Source organism: Haliotis cracherodii, unplaced genomic scaffold (genome assembly GCF_022045235.1).
Source record: "Haliotis cracherodii isolate W230 unplaced genomic scaffold, xgHalCrac1.p SCAF_2, whole genome shotgun sequence".
In the NCBI taxonomy this organism is placed as follows: Eukaryota; Metazoa; Mollusca; class Gastropoda; order Lepetellida; family Haliotidae; genus Haliotis; species Haliotis cracherodii.
In genome coordinates, this window is record NW_027266275.1 from 51,492,217 (window position 1) to 51,513,188 (window position 20,972).

General features: G+C 45.2%; 1 protein-coding gene across 1 annotated transcript in view; it reads right to left on the reverse strand.

The window, feature by feature from the left end:
- LOC139468197 (diacylglycerol kinase epsilon-like) overlaps positions 1-20,972 on the reverse strand; it is a 68,534-nt gene that overhangs the window by 4,318 nt on the left and 43,244 nt on the right. Inside the window, exons 8-9 of the mRNA XM_071250009.1 lie at positions 19,112-19,242; positions 53-164 (exon numbers count right to left, since the gene is read on the reverse strand). Coding sequence (XP_071106110.1) covers positions 53-164; positions 19,112-19,242 — 243 coding nt within the window. The remainder of the gene's footprint in view (positions 1-52; positions 165-19,111; positions 19,243-20,972) is intronic.

A 20,972-nucleotide genomic window follows, 5' to 3' on the forward strand; every position in this document is an offset into this window, starting at 1 on the left:
CTTGTAAACTAAGTAAAGTTGTCAATGTTAAATTTACCCAAATTTTGCTAACCTTAACTTTCCTTGCTTGTCCGAGTCTAAACGGCGCTGCCAGCCCGACCTGGAGCTGTGCTATGTGGAAGGAAGAGTACAGTGCCATCACTTCCAGCAAGCCATCGTCATAGCTACAAGACAAAGAAACATCATATAGAGATCCTTTATGTCCAATAGCAACTGCTCATATACTTTGGCATATTTTTGTATGGATAATGAAACATCCAACTGTATGAGTAGATGAACATTGTTTTACTCAGATATATTATGGCCATAACCCAGCAACTTGTGGTTATTGCTTCACTCTCCTACCCAGAGATCCATGCGGCCAGCATAGTACCTCTTCCACAGGCCAGCACCTGAGACAATTTGTCACATCTTACACAGTCAATTCAAGATATTGCATATGTTTTTCATCTGTTTCATGAAGTCTACACCTCTCGATAAACATATGTCATAGTATAGTTAAATTTCATTGTGAAAATATCCTAAAACATTAATTTTTAGTCGATTTGTGTAGTTATCCTTTGTTTACATTGGTTTACGGATCCATGTGTTGTCTTGGAGCCCTACTGAGAGCTAGCGATACGGTCACTTTGATGTATAAATATATATTGTCATGCACCTCACTGTCCCAAATGTTGTTGCATATCAATATAATAATGCCAAACAATATGTAACACACCCCAAAATACTTGAATAAGACTAATCTGTTCTGATTTCAGAATATGCATGGTCACCTTTTTCCCGCCTTTTGCACAGAAGAGCTGAGGAGCTACATGTGCTATTAGGGGAACAACTAATTGTGTGTAGTTGACAGTGAAAAGGACTTCTGGTGAAAATCTGAAGATTTAGTTATAATGTGTCTGCAGCCAAAATATAGGACTAATGGCCATGATGTAATAGAGGGAGAGGATTCGCAGGAATCATATCACTCGACCAGTTAACCAAGTACTTCATATGATAGCATCCATCAATGCATTTAGGTAAACTGAGTCCCCACAGTAGCTCCCTAGCGCCCTGTGCTTGAGGGCAGTCCTTTCAGTCCCAGCAGTGGTACAAGTACTTGGATGGGTGACCACCTGGACACTTGAACACAGGGTTAGTGGTGATACATTGTATCTCATCATAGAGAGGATCACTCTTCACAGGACTAGTTGTTGTTGTGTAAGACCAGACTCACATATTAGTAACACAGGTGCAGATAATTGAACATCTAATTACACCAACACCTCATCTGGGACATAATCCATATACTTCACACATAACTTTGTCTAATGCTGTCAATACTTCAACACCAACAGACCATAAACACAAATCAAATTTTCATTTCTCAATTCAATGATTCATGTGAGTGAATGAATATCGTTTTGCACCTCAGTCATCAATATTCATCAAGCAGAACAAAGTAATATTTGAAATCTATCTTCAATGATTCTAAATGTTTCTAGTCAATGTTTGCAGTTGTTGTTAGTGGGAAGGTCTGTTCTTGACTGTGACCCGACCGTGGACTGACGCTCACCTGATACTTCGCACTAATCTGCAGGTAAAGATACCCGGTCGGCAGTGCAGTCATCAATCCCATCACTTTCTTTGTCACCCACAACAAACTGTATGCCCAAACTAACACAAGACTGCTTTGAAGATCCTCATGATTTGAACACAAACTTGATCCTTTGTATAGCTGAATGGCTTTATTTAAATTGCTTCGGCCATCTAACGACCAGTGACTGACCCATCGGCAAATTGCAACGGTCAGCCAGGCATTGGTGTTGGATTGTGGTCAGTTTGGCTTTTGTCCTAAACATCCAGCTGAGGTGATAATGGAGAATAAATGACCTGTGGTCAAGCTAGTTGCTGTGGATATTTGCAGCAAGACTGGTGACCCTCCAACACCTGTAGCTGACCAGTACTGATCATGGGCTAAGACCCTGGCCTTTCACCTACCCCCACCCCAGGGCTCATGGTTGTTTATATGTTCTGTATCCCCTAACGGGTGGGTAATGACAAGGCAGGGACACTGTCTGCCCATCGCCCATCAGCTCCGGTAGCCGTCTCCCACACATCATTCTACAAATTACACATGTCACATCAAAGACAGCAACCTGTACACGCTGTTTACAAAACAAGCAAACAGGATCCCGCCCAATCATATTGCAACAATAAGCAATTAGTATCGGCACAGGTCCCAGAACACCTATCTGCTTGTGTGTAGCAGTGTATTGGCAAGACAAGGGTATCAGACACATTGTATAACATCTTCCCTTGCTTCATCTCTCATCCCCTGTCTAGTACATCCCTGGCTGTGGAGGTAAATACACACGGTACACACAAGGTCAACATATGACACAGGCAGATTGAGGGGGCTTATCATAAGCTCAATGAAGCTTGAATATGAAGACAATGCATTTCTTGAGTGACTCCATCCCATTCAACATATCTGTCACAGTTTTGTGTATACTGGAATAATACAGTCAAGTCCCATTAATCTGACATGGTTGGATGCATATGATTATGTCAGATTAACGAGTATGTCAGATAAACAAAATTAAATATCTGGGTAGTATCAACGGTCGTCACCGAAAATCGGACAACTACATGATAGATAACGATTCAAACATGTTGTAATAAAAAATGAAATGTTCATATTAAATGTTTGTAAGCGGAATATGTTTTCTAATCATGCAACCTCTAAAGCTTAACACAAAACTTCTGTTACGAGCTGTATAACTGATTCAAAATACCATATTCGACGTAATAAGTGCCCCGCTCTAATAAGCGCTCACGGCGGTATTTGCTAATATATTGGCTAGTGAACAATCCCAATTAGCACCCCTTCCGATTGATCAATGTTCACAAGACTTATTTATTTGTGTACAATACGCACTCATGTGTTACATGGGCAATTAAATTCTAGAAAAATATATCTGTCGTACATAAACATTTCAGGCTGTCAGCATAAACCACAAAATTTATCTTTCAACTCTGTTTTTTTTCACCAAGGTAATATTCTAACAGGAGCCCACTTTTTCTAATTTTGAGAACGCCCTAGGCGCTTATTACGTCGAATACGGTACTTTAAAAAGCATAGTCTGGACAGTCTCTGCAGCTGTTGTAATACGCAGCTACTAGCTAACTCGTCTCGCATAAAAAAATGGGGCGGTGTACACGTGGGCAGATTACCACGGAGTACACTGAACACTGTGTCGGATAACGATACTGATTAATGAGTGATTTCAGTAATTCGTTTCGAATGAGATGTGTCAGAGTCGGACTGCGAGAATGTTGGATTAACGGGTCTAAATACCACAGATTTAATCGGTTCTCATCATTAGTGTCGAATAAAGGTGATTGTTGGATTAACGAGTGTCGGATTAAAGAGACTTGACTGTATACAGGATTTTTCAAATTGAACAGTTACTTTTTACTAATTATAGGCAATAGACTCAACCTGTCTAGTCAGAGATCATATACCGGTATAAGGTCTCTTATTGCGTATTGGTCACATAATGCCATTGCAGTGCTGGACACAACACAATATGGCATTTAATCATGAAAATATTAACTTTGTAAACAAATCTCCCCAATATTGTTTGCTTGAACTATCAAGAGAGGGCACTTAAGTCAGTGGTTAAGTACATGTAAGTATGACATATTAACAGAGGGCACTTAAGTCTGTGGTTAAGAACATGTAAGTGTGACATATCAACAGAGGGCACTTAAATCATTGGTTAAGTACATGTAAGTGTGACATATCAACAGAGGGCACTTAAATCATTGGTTAAGAACATGTAAGTGTGACATATCAACAGAGGGCACTTAAATCAGTGGTTAAGTACATGTAAGTGTGACATATCAACAGAAGGCACTTAAGTCAGTGGTTAAGTACATGTAAGAGTGACATATCAACAGAGGGCACTTAAGCCAGTGGGTAAGAACATGTAAGTGTGACATATCAACAGAGGGCACTTAAATCATTGGTTAAGTACATGTAAGTATGACATATCAACAGAGGGCACTTAAGTCCGTGGTTAAGTACATGTAAGTGTGACATATCAACAGAGGGCACTTAAGTCAGTGGATAAGTACATGTAAGTGTGACATATCAACAGAGGGCACTTAAATCATTGGTTAAGTACATGTAAGTGTGACATATCAACAGAGGGCACTTAAGTCAGTGGTTAAGAACATGTAAGTGTGACATATCAACAGAGGGCACTTAAGTCAGTGGTTAAGTACATGTAAGTGTGACATATCAACAGAGGGCACTTAAGTCTGTGGTTAAGAACATGTAAGTGTGACATATCAACAGAGGGCACTTAAATCAGTGGTTAAGTACATGTAAGTGTGACATATCAACAGAGGGCACTTAAGTCAGTGGTTAAGTACATGTAAGTGTGACATATCAACAGAGGGCACTTAAGTCAGTGGGTAAGTACATGTAAGTATTATCAACAGAGCTAAAACAACATGACACAAAACATCACAACAGTTTTCTTCATAGTTGTGAAATATTTAACTCAATACTTCATGAATGACTAGTAATGTTATAATACACATAACCCGTGGTCAGACTCTCTGTGATACTGTGTTTCAGGTCATTAGGTGACAGCCACTTGAGACAGACGGACTAGAGACAGGCTGGAGACACATCCAATCAAGGCACTGTCATTCAACCCTGTCACTGAACCCACTACTTCAGAACCTCCTGTCTCCTTCACACTCTGGATCAACTGTCCAAATATGGTAGGAGTTTGTACCACAACTGGTTGTACAAAATAGATCATTCAACAAAGCTGGATGTACAGAATAGATCATTCAACACAACAGGTTGCACAGAATAGATCATTCAACACAACAGGTTGTACAGAATAGATCATTCAACACAACAGGTTGCACAGAATAGATCATTCAACACAACAGGTTGTACAGAATAGATCATTCAACACAACAGGTTGTACAGAATAGATCATTCAACACAACAGGTTGTACAGAATAGATCATTCAACATGACTGGTTGTACAGAATAGATCATTCAACACAACAGGTTGTACAGAATAGATCATTCCACATAGCTGGTTGCACTGCACACAGCATTCCAGGCAATGTGAGCAGCCTAAAGACCTCTGCTTGTAAACCAAGAACCAGACATAAGCAGGAACTTGAAACTGTGACAAGTATGTATTGGTGCAACCACTCCTTACAACATTCCACATAAAATACTGAATGTCAATGTAGCAGCTCCTATACAGAGCTGTCAGCTCATTTCCGTGTCTCATGCCTCTATTGTGTATAGAAATGTCTAGAGCTAAGTGAAAATGTCAAGACTAGACTCAACTTTTGAATGTTTATGGAGGGTGTTTTGTTACAAAAGAACTGTTTCCACTGGGAAGTATTAGCATTGTGAGGTGATGTGAAATGGGGAGAAAACATAAAATTATTGCACTTATACAGCGACGTGCATGTGTGTGTTTGTGTGTGTCTGCTTGTACTAGTCTGGACTAATGCTGATTTATAGTGCTAGCCCACTGAGATATCATGCCACAGTTTAACATGAATATCCCACTCAGACACAGCATACAGATGCCAAACCGATCAGTCCTTAATGTCACCTTTTTAGTCATTTGATATGACGGAGCCGGGGATCTAACCCCAGACCTTACACTCACCGGGCGGACGTTCTACCACTAGACCACGGAGGAGGTCTATTTGCATTGTGTGGCTATGTGAGGATCATTACAGTGCCAGTGTCTGCAACAGACATGTGCTCTAGTTCATGTACCTCTGCTCTCCAACAGACATGTGCTCTAGTTCATGTACCTCTGCCCTCCAACAGACATGTGCTTTAGTTCATGTACCTCTGCTCTCCAACAGACATGTGCTTTAGTTCATGTACCTCTGCTCTCCAACAGACATGTGCTTTAGTTCATGTACCTCTGCTCTCCAACAGATATGTGCTCTAGTTCCTGTACCTCTGATCTCCAACAGACATATGCTTTAGTTCATGTACCTCTGCTCTCCAACAGACATATGCTCTAGTTCCTGTACCTCTGCTCTCCAACAGACATGTGCTCTAGTTCCTGTACCTCTGCTCTCCAACAGACATGTGCTCTAGTTCCTGTACCTCTGCTCTCCAACAGACATGTGCTTTAGTTCATGTACCTCTGCTCTCCAACAGACATGTGCTTTAGTTCCTGTACCTCTGTTCTCCAACAGACATGTGCTTTAGTTCCTGTACCTCTGCTCTCCAACAGACATGTGCTTTAGTTCATGTACCTCTGCTCTCCAACAGACATGTGCTTTAGTTCCTGTACCTCTGCTCTCCAACAGACATGTGCTTTAGTTCATGTACCCCTGCTCTCCAACAGATGTGCTTTAGTTCATGTACCTCTGCTCTCCAACAGACATGTGCTTTAGTTCCTGTACCTCTGTTCTCCAACAGACATGTGCTTTAGTTCCTGTACCTCTGCTCTCCAACAGACATGTGCTTTAGTTCATGTACCTCTGCTCTCCAACAGACATGTGCTTTAGTTCCTGTACCTCTGCTCTCCAACAGACATGTGCTTTAGTTCATGTACCCCTGCTCTCCAACAGACATGTGCTTTAGTTCATGTACCTCTGCTCTCCAACAGACATGTGCTCTAGTTCATGTACCCCTGCTCTCCAACAGACATGTGCTTTAGTTCATAAATCTCTGCTCTCCTCTCCCACTTGTGACGCTAAGCAATCTTCAACATGCACAACATATTTCTCAGCAAAACATATTTGACAAAAGTGCATACTTTGGCTTAAATAAACCAGGCGCCACTAAATGTTAATGGCCACTGTGTTTCTATAGCAATAAAAGCTTCACCTGTTGATGGTGATAGACCCCCTGGGGGCCTGCGTAACCCTACCTTCAAACAGACACCTCACTGTAGTGGACACTGTCTATAGCACACATGTTAATGGTGATTAAGTCTGGAACAGTGTCACATCAGGGCCTAGGTAACCCTACCTTCAAACAGAGACACCTCAATATAGTGGACACTGTCTATAGCACACCTGTTGATGGTAACTAAGCCTGGAACAGGTGTCGCATCAAGGCCTGCGTAAGCCTACCTTCAAACATAGACACCTTACTATATGGACACTGTCTATAGCACACCTGTTGATGGTAATTAAGTCTGGAACAGGTGTCACACCAGGGTCTGGGTAACCCTACCATCAACAGACACCTCACTATAGTGGACACTGTCTATAGCACACCTGTTGATGGTAACTAAGTCTGGAACAGGTGTCACATAAGGGCCAGAGTTCCCTACCTTCAACAGGGACACCTCACTATAGTGGTCACTGCCAATAGCACACCTGTCACTCAGGATACATAATCTGTAATACCTCACAAACATATCTGAAAAGAAACTGGTTATTAAAAACACTGGCTCTAATGGACATTAACTTAAACAGTCTTGTGTGCCCATAGAACAGGCGCTACTGTGGTAGTCATTCACTAATGGTTTGTACTCCCTTCCCTTGACCACTGGCTCTAATGACTTGATCTGAGGACGCCCTACATCCCATAGTTTGGTCAATGGCATTACTGACAGTACAAACAAGCCTGTCAAGGAATGGTCAAATACACTGTTGCCACAAACAGACACTGCATCTTCTTTAAAAAAATCCTGTTTGTATTCACTGTTGTCAGACTTTAAGAAAGCACGTCGGTGTAAGGACAGATGGTTTAGATCATAAATGAAATACATGAAGCAAATGAAATGTCAGAAGTGACTTACTGGGCATCAAAAGTTCACCCCAAATAAAAAATACAAATAAGCACATCACAGGGTAGCTCCGAGTTACGTATACACTCTGCACAGACACTGTGGGGCGGAACAGATAGGGTGTCCCCGACTCATACACAAATTATGACTGTGAATCTAAAACAAACAAATCTGGAGACTAAAGCAGCAGGCAAGTATTGTTGTTACCAATATGGCAGCCATTTACTGGTGTGCTGCTGTACACAGGGGTACACAGTGTCAACACAGGCCACCGCAGGGGACATACACATCCTAGTGCTGCAGTGTCCTTTCACATCAGAAGCATCCTGCTGTGACACATGCCGGCCAAATCAGTGCATAAATATTTATCTGGGAAATGGGTTTGCCGTGGAACAGTGCGTCATGATATAAAACCAAGATACGTGCAATGCTTACTTTTTCCGGTACGAGTAAGAATTGGCCCCCATAAAAAAAGTATTGTGATGGGCATCTTGACCTTGGCAATCCCTGACCATGACCACAATGTTAGCACTGGACTCCATTGGACTATGATTGCATATATGGACACTCCTGTTGAAGTGAGTGAGTAAGTTCAGTTGAATACTGCTTTGAATAGTGTTTCAGTTACGTAACAGCATGTCAGTTTCATGTGAGAGGAAGACTGCTCTGTGAAGCAGGTCATGGAAATGTACCACCGCGGTGAAACCAGTGGATCCGTCACTGACATGATCCTGGTGCGGCTAAGGCAATCTGTACAGGAGACATTCAACCTGTATGCTGCAGTGTACAGTGATGCAAGATGTGGAACACACTTGTGACAACAGCTGAACCTTGTGTCATTGCAAACACTCCGGTCGATGCTTAATTGCTCTTTTTTCATTTCTAGGACTGAAAAAAGCAGTGTTGTGTTGTTACAGATGACTACAAAAACAACAGCTTTCTCCTTCTCAGCTCAAGTTGCTCAACAACAAAACACTGGGCAGACCAACAAGGAAGTCAGATCTCTGCAGGGCCCAGCAGGGGGACGCCTGGCAACCGGGATAAGAGAGAACTTAAAAACAGAACATATTGGTTTCTTATTAATTGCCAACTTTTGTAACACAAAGCCTTCATTGTATTCTACATTTATAAATGTGCTAAACAGCTTGATATTTTCTTTCATGTTGTCACAGATGTAAAAAACGTAAATGTTGTTGGTTGAAGATTAAGTTTATCAGTAGGGGTAGAACTTAATTGTTGTAAAAACAATGCCTAAGTTCCATGCAAGTGAACTGGGACGGTGATTATCTCAGGATATCTGTTATCTGGAAAGTACAAAGTCTGCAGAACCTTGTCTAGATTACAGAGATTGCACCGGGCATCATCAATAAACACTTGTAACAGTATCTTTAACCAAGGCAGAGTGACAAGCTGAAGTCCCTCACCTCCCTCCTTGATCCACTACACCAGTAACTCACATTGATACATCTTCCTTACCAGGAGCATTGATCCACTACACCAGTAACTCACATTGATACATCTTCCTTACCAGGAGCATTGATCCACTACACCAGTAACTCACATTGATACATCTTCCTTACCAGGAGCATTGATCCACTACACCAGTAACTCACATTGATGTATCTTCCTTACGAGGAGCATTGATCCACTACACCAGTAACTCACATTGATACATCTTCCTTACAAGGAGCATTGATCCACTACACCAGTAACTCACATTGATACATCTTCCTTACGAGGAGCATTGATCCACTACACACGTATCTTACATTGATTCGTCTTCCTTACGAGGAGCATTGAACCACTACACACGTATCTTACACTGATTCGTCTATATTACAAGGAGCATTGATCCACTACACACGTATCTTACATTGATTCGTCTTCCTTACGAGGAGCATTGATCCACTACACACGTATCTTACATTGATTCGTCTTCCTTACAAGGAGCATTGATCCACTGGACATGTATCTTACATTGATACGTCTTCCTTACGAGGAGCATTGATCCACTACACACGTATCTTACATTGATTCGTCTTCCTTACGAAGAGCATTGATCCACTGGACATGTATCTTACATTGATACGTCTTCCTTATGAGGAGCATTGATCCACTACACACGTATCTTACATTGATTCGTCTTCCTTACGAGGAGCATTGATCCACTACACACGTATCTTATATTGATTCGTCTTCCTTACGAGGAGCATTGATCCACTGGACACGTATCTTGCATTGATTCGTCTTCCTTACGAGGAACATTGAATCACTACACATGTATCTTACGCTGATTCGTCTTCCTAACATGGAGCATTGATCCACTGGACACGTATCTTGCATTGATTCGTCTTCCTTACGAGGAACATCGATCCACTACACACGTATCACACATCTGTATGTCTTCCTTACAAGGATCATTGATCCACTACACACATATCACACATCTGTATGTCTTCCTTACAAGGATCATTGATCCACTACACACATATCACACATCTGTATGTCTTCCTTATAAAGACCATTGATCCACTACACACGTATCACACATCTGTATGTCTTCCTTACAAGGATCATTGATCCACTACACACATATCACACATCTGTATGTCTTCCTTACAAGGATCATTGATCCACTACACACATATCACACATCTGTATGTCTTCCTTACAAGGAGCATTGATCCACTACACACATATCACACATCTGTATGTCTTCCTTACGAGGATCATTGATCCACTACACACATATCACACATCTGTATGTCTTCCTTACAAGGATCATTGATCCACTACACACATATCACACATCTGTATGTCTTCCTTACAAGGATCATTGATTGATGTCAAAATGAAATAAAATACCTTTTCCCATCTCTAGTTGGGACTATATCATAAATGGGTCAGTTCACTCACTCACTGTATTCTCTACAGTCTCTAAAGCTACATTGAAGACATTGAGAGACAGTACCTCTTAAACACTGATTATTCTAAGAATGACACTATATGATAGGAGATTATTACCCTTGTGTGTTTCCATATCATAAATATCGTATATATTAGGAACAACAAAAGTGTATTATTCTCACCAAAGCTCTGCATTATACAGTACGTTTTATTTCTTACATGTGACATTTGATATATACTACACAGAAACACACGAAGGTAATAATCTCTTATTACAAACAATTATAATTAAAAAAGGGTCATGTGATACACTTGTTATGCTGATTAGTTTGCTGGAATAACCTGCCCCAATTTGACATGTCCCTTGTTTCACAAACACCTGGTGTCAGTGTCAGTGATACATGAATATAACAACCTAATGTAACTCTTCCACAAACACCAGGTGTCAGTGTCAGTGATATATGAATATAACAACCTAATTTAACTCTTCCACAAACACCAGGTGTCAGTGTCAGTGATATATGAATATAACAACCTAATGTAACTCTTCCACAAACATCAGGTGTCAGTGTCAGTGATATATGAATATAACAACTTAATTTGACTTAATTTGGACACTCTTTGTTCCATTCTCGCTTGTATGTTGACACAAATATACAAATATGAATGACCAGCTAAAGCCTTGACATTAGATATGGACTGTACTATGAACATCAACACATTCCAAAAGTATTTATGTTCAGGAGACTCACTATATTCGCTACTAATTTCAGAAAATAAAAGCTAGAAACTGCCAGAAAGTGATCTCCTTGATTCAGGGTGTGAGCTGGAGTCCTACAGTGATACCACGCAAAGATGAACAATAAAGAAAGTACATGTTATAAATATTTTTCAAAGGGTTTCCTCAATGTAAGATGGATGAGACTTTAATTGGGGTCTCAGGCCACACAGCCCTGGCAGTAAATGTTGCTCCTCTTTTACAAGCTTCTCTACACAAGCCAGGCCCCCATCCACACAAGGCATCCCCCTTCCCTGGACACAAGACAGTCCTCATCTCTCATCAAACACATCAAAGAGAGTCCAGAGCCTGTATAAGTAATGTTGAGGCCTGGTGACAAGAAATATAAACACTGAACAAGAGTTCCTCACTGTGGGGCCCCCTTGCCTGTCTCCATCCAGCTACATGTGTGGGACAAGTCTATATCTGTCTCCAACCCCTCTCCTGTCTCCAACCTGTCTCCACCCAGCTACATGTGGGCCCCTTCTCGTGTCTCCAACCTGTCTCCACCCAGCTACATGTGGGGCCCCCTCTACTGTCTCCACCCAGCTACATGTGGGCTCCCTCTCCTGTCTCCACTCAGCTACATGTGGGCCCCCCTCTACTGTCTCCACCCAGCTACATGTAGGCCCCCTCTACTGTCTCCACCCAGCTACATGTGGGCCCCCTCTACTGTCTCCACCCAGCTACATGTGGGCCCCCTCTACTGTCTCCACCCAGCTACATGTGGGCTCTCTCTCCTGTCTCCACCCAGCTACATGTGGGCCCCCCTCTACTGTCTCCACCCAGCTACATGTGGGCCCCCTCTCCTGTCTCCACCCAGCTACATGTGGGCCCCCCTCTACTGTCTCCACCCAGCTACATGTGGGGCCCCCTCTACTGTCTCCACCCAGCTACATGTGGGCCCCCTCTCCTGTCTCCACCCAGCTACATGAGGGCCCTCCTCTACTGTCTCCACCCAGCTACAAGTGGGCCCCCTCTCCTGTCTCCATCCAGCTACATGTGGGCCCCCTCTCCTGTCTCCACCCAGCTACATGTGGGCCCCCTCTCCTGTCTCCACCCAGCTACACGTAGGCCCCCTCTCCTGTCTCCACCCAGCTACATGTGGGCCCCCCTCTCCTGTCTCCACCCAGCTACATGTGGGCCCCCTCTCCTGTCTCCACCCAGCTACATGTGGGCCCCCCTCTCCTGTCTCCACCCAGCTACATGTGAGCCCCCCTCTTCCGTCTCCACCCAGCTACATGTGAGCCCCCCTCTTCCGTCTCCACCCAGCTACATGTGGGCCCCCTCTCCTGTCTCCACCCAGCCACATGTGAGCCCCCCTCTACTGTCTCCACCCAGCTACATGTGGGCCCCCTCTCCTGTCTCCACCCAGCTACATGTGGGCCCCCCTCTACTGTCTCCACCCAGCTACAAGTGGGCCCCCCTCTCCTGTCTCCACCCAGCTACATGTGGGCCCCCTCTCCTGTCTCCACCTAGCTACATGTGGGCCCCCCTCTCCTGTCTCCACCCAGCTACATGTGAGCCCCCCTCTACTGTCTCCACCCAGCTACATGTGGGCCCCCTCTCCTGTCTCCCTCCAGCTACATCTGGGCCCCCCTCTCCTGTCTCCACCCAGCTACATGTGGGCCCCCCTCTCCTGTCTCCACCCAGCTACATGTGAGCCCCCCTCTACTGTCTCCACCCAGCTAAATGTGGGCCCCTCTCCTGTCTCCACCCAGCTACATGTCTTCTGTCTCCACCCAGTGTCATGCTGGCTAAGAACTTGACTGAGGGACATGCCTTAATTACCTCAGATTCCATCCTAAATAACTCAGTGCCTAAACTGATGGCAGTTTCACGTGAGGGATGGTAAAACAATCCTTCCAGAGCAAGACAAACACATCCATTGTAGTAATGACACTGATACTTTGTAAGGCTACCTCTACCGCCAAGTCACATATATGGTATACACCTTCATCCGGGTTGTAATAAGGGGTTGTCACAGGGATTGCTGATTATCCCCTACTTTGTGTGAACAGTATACATAAGTGTTCAAGAGGAATATGAGCAGCATTATGTAAACCCAGGTGAATAAAAACTACATGAACACACAAAGATATGGTAACAAACATCAATTGGATGACCCTTGACCTACTGGTAAGAGAGCTTCAGCCAAAAGGATGAAATCAATATCACTTCAAGGTCCTTATGTTAAGGACAAGAATAAAGACTATACATGGCAGTAATAATCCTTATTGGGTTATACTTCACCTCCAATACATCTCGTCAGTGTTTTACCCCAGTATCTGGGCACCAAACAACCCTTGGCTCACTTGTGTTACCCATACTTTCTCTCACTAAATCACATTTTGTCCACCTGCCCCAGCCCTCATCCTACCCTGGAATTAACAGCCCCAGTACTAACCCCTGCTACTAAAGAAACATCAAGTCTGCCCCACCCTCTTATCTGCTAATGGCATCGGCCACGCCCACTTATCAGCTGATCGTATCACTTGGAGTATGTGATGCTGATATAACCCCCCCTCAGTCACCTCATCAAAATATCACATTGTCAGTAATTGGATACTTGACACTACCAGGACTATTTTCAAATCAATTTAAATTTAATACCATTGACAAGACATTCATTTGATAAGGAACAAGGGCTCTCAATTTCAGAAAATTAAAAAGTTTAATAGTTCATCTGGACAATACAATAGAAAGCTATAGAAACCAAAGCGTACATTATGTTTCTTTTTATATTGTTGCCATTACTAAGATCCACTAGTAAAAAAAAGATGAATTAGGACACATACCTCAAATCATACTGAATAAGTACCAGTTATTAAATGTTTTTATGACCAAAGTCCAAGGGATAAACAATACCAGTACCCAGTACAAAATTCTTTGATAAGATTTTGCAGGAACAACGGTCCTAGGGTGAGCCAACAGAAGTAGCCTGTTTATACAATGTTCATTACAATACAAATATAAGTATCATATCCAACAAAATTCAGTTATGTTTTGTGAAAAATATATATGCATGAATTCTGAGAATATATGGATAATGTATGGATAATATATGCAAGTCACTTTCTCATAAACTCTCTACATTCTCGAGTTAACTAGATGTTTTTCTTATCTGTTTTTCAATATAGAGCAAACTGGGAATAACTATACCATAACATCCAGTGGATAGCTCTGTTGAAACACTTTGTTTTATCTTCAAGTATCTTAATTGGGAGTCCTTTAATGTTTTAATGGAGAGAGAGTGTGGTGAGTTGAGTGGACATGACAGGCAACAACTCCCCCCTTTGATGCTCTCTGTGGGAGGGGCAGGAGGTGTGGGAACCAGAGGAGACAGTGATAGGGGGTGGGAACAGGGTACACCAGGTGCTGCAGACTTCATGACCTGGGGGTGGGAACAGGTGTGACACCAGGGGCTGCAGACTGCATGACCTGGGGGTGGGAACAGGGTACACCAGGGGCTGCAGACTGCATGACCTGGGGGTGGAACCAGAGTGACACCAGGGGCTGCAGACTGCATGACCTGGGGGTGGGAACAGGGTACACCAGGTGCTGCAGACTGCATGACCTGGGGGTGGGACCAGAGTGACACCAGGGGCTGCAGACTGCATGACCTGGGGGTTGGAACAGGGCTACACCAGGGGCTGCAGACTATGTGACCTGGGAGTGGGAACAGGGTACGCCAGGGACTGCAGACTATGTAACCTGGGGGTGGGAACAGGGTACACCAGGGACTGCAGACTGCGTGACCTGTGGGTAAAACAGGGTACATCAGGGGCTGCAGACTGCATGACCTGGGGGTGGGAACAGGGTACACCAGGGACTGCTGACTGCATGACCTGGGGGTGGGAACAGGTGTGACACCAGGGGCTGCAGACTGCATGACCTGGGGGTGGGAACAGGGTACACCAGGGGCTGCAGACTGCATGACCTGGGGGTGGAACCAGAGTGACACCAGGGGCTGCAGACTGCATGACCTGGGGGTGGGAACAGGGTACACCAGGTGCTGCAGACTGCATGACCTGGGGGTGGGACCAGAGTGACACCAGGGGCTGCAGACTGCATGACCTGGGGGTTGGAACAGGGCTACACCAGGGGCTGCAGACTATGTGACCTGGGAGTGGGAACAGGGTACGCCAGGGACTGCAGACTATGTAACCTGGGGGTGGGAACAGGGTACACCAGGGACTGCAGACTGCGTGACCTGTGGGTAAAACAGGGTACATCAGGGGCTGCAGACTGCATGACCTGGGGGTGGGAACAGGGTACACCAGGGACTGCTGACTGCATGACCTGGTGTTGGGAACAGGGTACACCAGGGACTGCAGACTGCATGACCTCGGGGTGGGAACAGGGTACACCAGGGGCTGCAGACTGCATGACCTGGGGGTGGGAACAGGGTACACCAGGGGCTGCAGACTATGTGACCTGGGAGTGGGAACAGGGTACACTAGGGACTGCAGACTATGTAACCTGGGGGTGGGAACAGGGTACACCAGGGGCTGCAGACTGCATGACCTGTGGGTGGGAACAGGGTACACCAGGGGCTGCAGACTGCATGACCTGTGGGTGGGAACAGGGTACACCAGGGGCTGCAGACTGCATGACCTGGGGCTGGGAACAGGCTACACCAGGGGCTGCAGACTACGTGACCTGGGGGTGGGAACAGGGTACACCAGGGACTGCAGACTGCATGACCTCGGGGTGGGAACAGGTTACACCAGGGGCTGCAGACTGCATGACCTGGGGGTGGGAAAAGGGTACACCAGGGGCTGCAGACTACGTGACCTGGGGGTGGGAACAGGGTACACCAGGGACTGCAGACTGCGTGACCTCGGGGTGGGAACAGGTTACACCAGGGGCTGCAGACTGCATGACCTGGGGGTGGGAAAAGGGTACACCAGGGGCTGCAGACTGCATGACCTGGGGGTGGGAAAAGGGTACACCAGGGGCTGCAGACTGCATGACCTGGGGGTGGGAAAAGGGTACACCAGGGGCTGCAGACTGCATGACCTGGGGGTGGGAACAGGGTACACCAGGGGCTGCAGACTTCATGACCTCGGGGTGGGAACAGGGTACACAAGGGGCCTAAGACTGAGTGACCTGGGGGTGGGAACAGGGTACGCCAGTGGCTCCAGACTGAGTGACCTCGGGGTGGGAACATGGTACACAAGGGGCCCAAGACTGAGTGACCTGGGGGTGGGAACAGGGTACACAAGGGGCCCAAGACTGAGTGACCTGGGGGTGGGAACAGGCTCAGATGGGGAAGGGTGTGTAAGGTGCTCCATCAGTAGTATTTCAAACTGGCAATTGTTGTAATACTTATCAAATGTTTTTGTCTATAACCTGCCAGATTAATGTACGCACAACACTGTTACCTCAAAAAGTACTAATCAATCAAATAATTTCTGAATTATCAAAATGTCTCAAGTTGAAATATAACACAAATACAAAAGTCCACTCCTACCGTGGGAGGAGAGCTGCAAGGGTCGTGTGGGGTCACTTTGGCCAGAGCAGGGTGAGAGGTCAGCACATCACAAGTGGCTAGAGCCCTACATGAGGACTTAATCATAAACAATATATCATCTGTAGGGAAGTAGGGGTATTAGTTGATGCTATCTTCCCATAAATCACAGATAACTGTCACACCAATATGGAGGTGTATAATCACACATATGTTTTGATGCAGTTGGGTTCCCCCTTCTGTGATCTCTCATTGAGAGATGGAGATTTATAACACAGATAGCACTTGTGTTTTCTGTCAATTCTCCTTGTCCATTGCCATTAGCTGACCTACCACAGAGGTCATTTAAAAACATCTCAGAGACCTAACTCAAAGATGTTTCTCTTCAGAACATGTGGACAATTTTCCCAGACTTCACAACAGAATTATTCCCACATATACCATTCCTGCCATATGTTTGTAATCTTGGGACTTTTTTTAATGGTTGGAACATTTTTTTATGAAAAAACAACCACAATAATAGTTGAAATCTCCTTCTTCTAAACCTTGATAGAAGGTTTATTTTTGCTCCCATTGTGTGCATGTTGGCGCTATGTCGGCGCTATGTCGGCACTATGTCGGCACTATGTCAGCAGACTGTGGTGTTAAAAGTTGAAGATTTTTTCAAAATTCACAATACTTGTGTTTGGTCCAATCCTTGCCCTTGCTACACTGTGTCGCCAAATGTTTACTTCTGTAGTGTGTGTTTACTGTATGTAGTGTCACTCCCGCCCAGCACTCCGCTGAGGCACTCCTTCAACCACTGTCTACTGCAGCAGGTGCCCATGGAAAACCAGCTCCATACCAAACAAACTCAACCTACAGACCTATCCCCAAATTCCTCTTTTTTGTATGATACCTCACTTTTGCAATTTTAATATGTTGAACTAGAACAGATTTGAAATAAGCCACTTACTAGCCTATCCAATCATTTAGGGACAAAATGTGTTTTAATCATTCCACATTCCCTGTTTCTAGCTCAGTATCCCTTCCCATTCCTTACTGAACAGCCATACACAATGCAATCCGAATCACCAAGTGCACATGACAATGATAGGTTCGGGTAGAGACGATGACATGGCTACGTAACCAGTTACATTCTTGCCAATCCAGTAAAGTTGTGGTCACAGATTCTCCAAGACAGCCCAAGCATGCTTGATCAGTCAGCTGGCTGTGTCCTGGTGGGGAGTGCGCTAGGTGCCCCAGCAGTCAGCTGGCTGTTTCCTGGTGGGGAGTGTGCTAGGTGCCCCAGCAGTCAGCTGGCTGTGTCCTGGTGGGGAGTGTGCTAGGTGCCCCAGCAGTTAGCTGGCTGTGTCCTGGTGGGGAGTGTGCTAGGTGCCCCAGCAGTCAGCTGGCTGTGTCCTGGTGGGGAGTGTGCTAGGTGCCCCAGCAGTCAGCTGGCTGTGTCCTGGTGGGGAGTGTGCTAGGTGCCCCAGCAGTCAGCTGGCTGTGTCCTGGTGGGGAGTGTGCTAGGTGCCCCAGCAGTCAGCTGGCTGTGTCCTGGTGGGGAGTGCGCTAGGTGCCCCAGCAGTCAGCTGGCTGTGTCCTGGTGGGGAGTGCGCTAGGTGCCCCAGCAGTCAGCTGGCTGTGTCCTGGTGGGGAGTGCGCTAGGTGCCCCAGCAGTCAGCTGGCTGTGTCCTGGTGGGGAGTGCGCTAGGTGCCCCAGCAGTCAGCTGGCTGTGTCCTGGTGGGGAGTGCGCTAGGTGCCCCAGCAGTCAGCTGGCTGTTTCCTGGTGGGGAGTGTGCTAGGTGCCCCAGCAGTCAGCTGGCTGTGTCCTGGTGGGGAGTGCGCTAGGTGCCCCAGCAGTCAGCTGGCTGTGTCCTGGTGGGGAGTGCGCTAGGTGCCCCAGCAGTCAGCTGGCTGTGTCCTGGTGGGGAGTGCGCTAGGTGCCCCAGCAGTCAGCTGGCTGTTTCCTGTTGGGGAGTGTGCTAGGTGCCCCAGCAGTCAGCTGGCTGTGTCTTGGTGGGGAGTGCTGCTAGGTGCCCCAGCAGTCAGCTGGCTGTGTCCAGGTGGGGAGTGCGCCAGGTTAGGTAAACACACCTAACTGATGAACAACAATATGATATCCTGATACCACAGTTCAAGATTTTGTACCAAAAATAAAAGTGACAACTTACCAAGCAGGTTTGAAGTCAAAGTCATCAGATGCCAGTTGCCACGGACGACAGCCGCCGCCCCAGCTGCTGATGTTGAGGATGACAATGCCTTCAATGTCAGGAAGTTCAAGGACGCGGTCATCCAACTCAACCTGAAAACACAACAAATATCTCAGACGTGGACAAGTGTGACAGGAAAATAAGGAGTCTTAGACAACATGGGCAGTAAATGGACAGGATTGTTGACCAAAAATAAGGCAAATATTCCACATGATGATTTGTTTGTACACTGAGGACAGAAGTGTGGGTGACTATCTCGTGCAAATCATCGACAGCAACATTACAGTTACATGACAATGGTCTGTGCACAATCAGGTGGCCTAACTCGACGGCACAGGTACTACAGATATGTACCCCAGGTACGTGTCTGCATATAGAAATGTACCCTAGCCAAAATCAGAATACAGAAAGGTACCCTAGGATGAGTCCATTCCGCCACAGCCCGTAATGCATAACGCACTTATCTGGTTCCTTGAACACTTACGTATAGATGCCAAACCGCTGTAAAAATTCAACATCGCACTGCGCGTTGTATATTTTTCTCTAGGTATTTCCTTTCCAGAAACGGATCTGAACTGCCATATTGTTGTATGAGATGATTGCCTGTGTCATATAAGAAACAAGCATACACAGTGACGTACGTATATTCCACTATGCACAGTATTATCAAGCATGTACTCGTCATCAGGTGAACCATATCTACAGCAGGAACCGGCTTTAGTTTCTGGTTTTGGAATATGGACTCGTGCCTCGCTTAAGATACTGGGTACCTTTCTGTATTCTGATTTTGACAAGGCTACATTCCTGTACCCAGACACATACCTGGACTCGTGCCTCGCTTAAGATACTGGGTACCTTTCTGTATTCTGATTTTGACAAGGCTACATTCCTGTACCCAGACACATACCTGAACTCGTGCCTCGCTTAAGATACTGGGTACCTTTCTGTATTCTGATTTTGACAAGGCTACATTTCTGTACCCAGACACATACCTGGGGTACATATCTGTAGTACCTGTGCTGTCAACAACCCCTTCAACCTTAGTTGGCACTTACAAGAACAATATACAAGTAAGAATGTTTTTGTTTCTGGAATCCCCTGGGTGATAGACTGGTTGACCGTGGCCATTCTAGTTGAACATGCCTACATTGAGAGGATTGATAAGCATTGTAACCACTTGGCCAGTGGACATTCAATATATGCATGATTCTGACCAAAGGCTTTAGGTATTGTATATGTTGTGTCACACATGTTGAGGGAACTAGCCATTCCATTTGTGATTTAAAGGATGCAATGCGAGATGCAGTGTGCCTGATGCAAGATAGAAGACATGCAGAGACAAGAGAGGGACATCTTGAGTTCAGTGAGCTAGAGGCACATTTCAAGATGGACCCACCAAGTGAACCTTCTATAAAGGAGACATTCTGACGTCAAGGAGATGAGTGAGAGGCTGAACAGACCATTCATTCTTGTAGACAGTTATTTTTTATTTCACAGCGTTTATCTGGAAATGTAATTAGACTACATGTGATAGCTCTGTGAGCCCACAAACGCTGCTCCATGGCCATGTCATCTAGGTTCGCTTCAACAGAAAGCCTCTCTCATCAGACCCAAATCAAACAATACAGAGGACTAGGATCTTATCTCAAAGCAGAATGGTAAGTTCATAGTGGCTGCAGTGCTTCAGTTATTACTTGACTATGTTTTTGTTTCATAATGAACAAATTCCAGACAGTGGCTTGAAGTATGGTCGCCTGATTGAAACAGAGACCCAGATGTTGGTGCAAGTAAACAGTTTCAAGAATTGACATATCCCATCTCT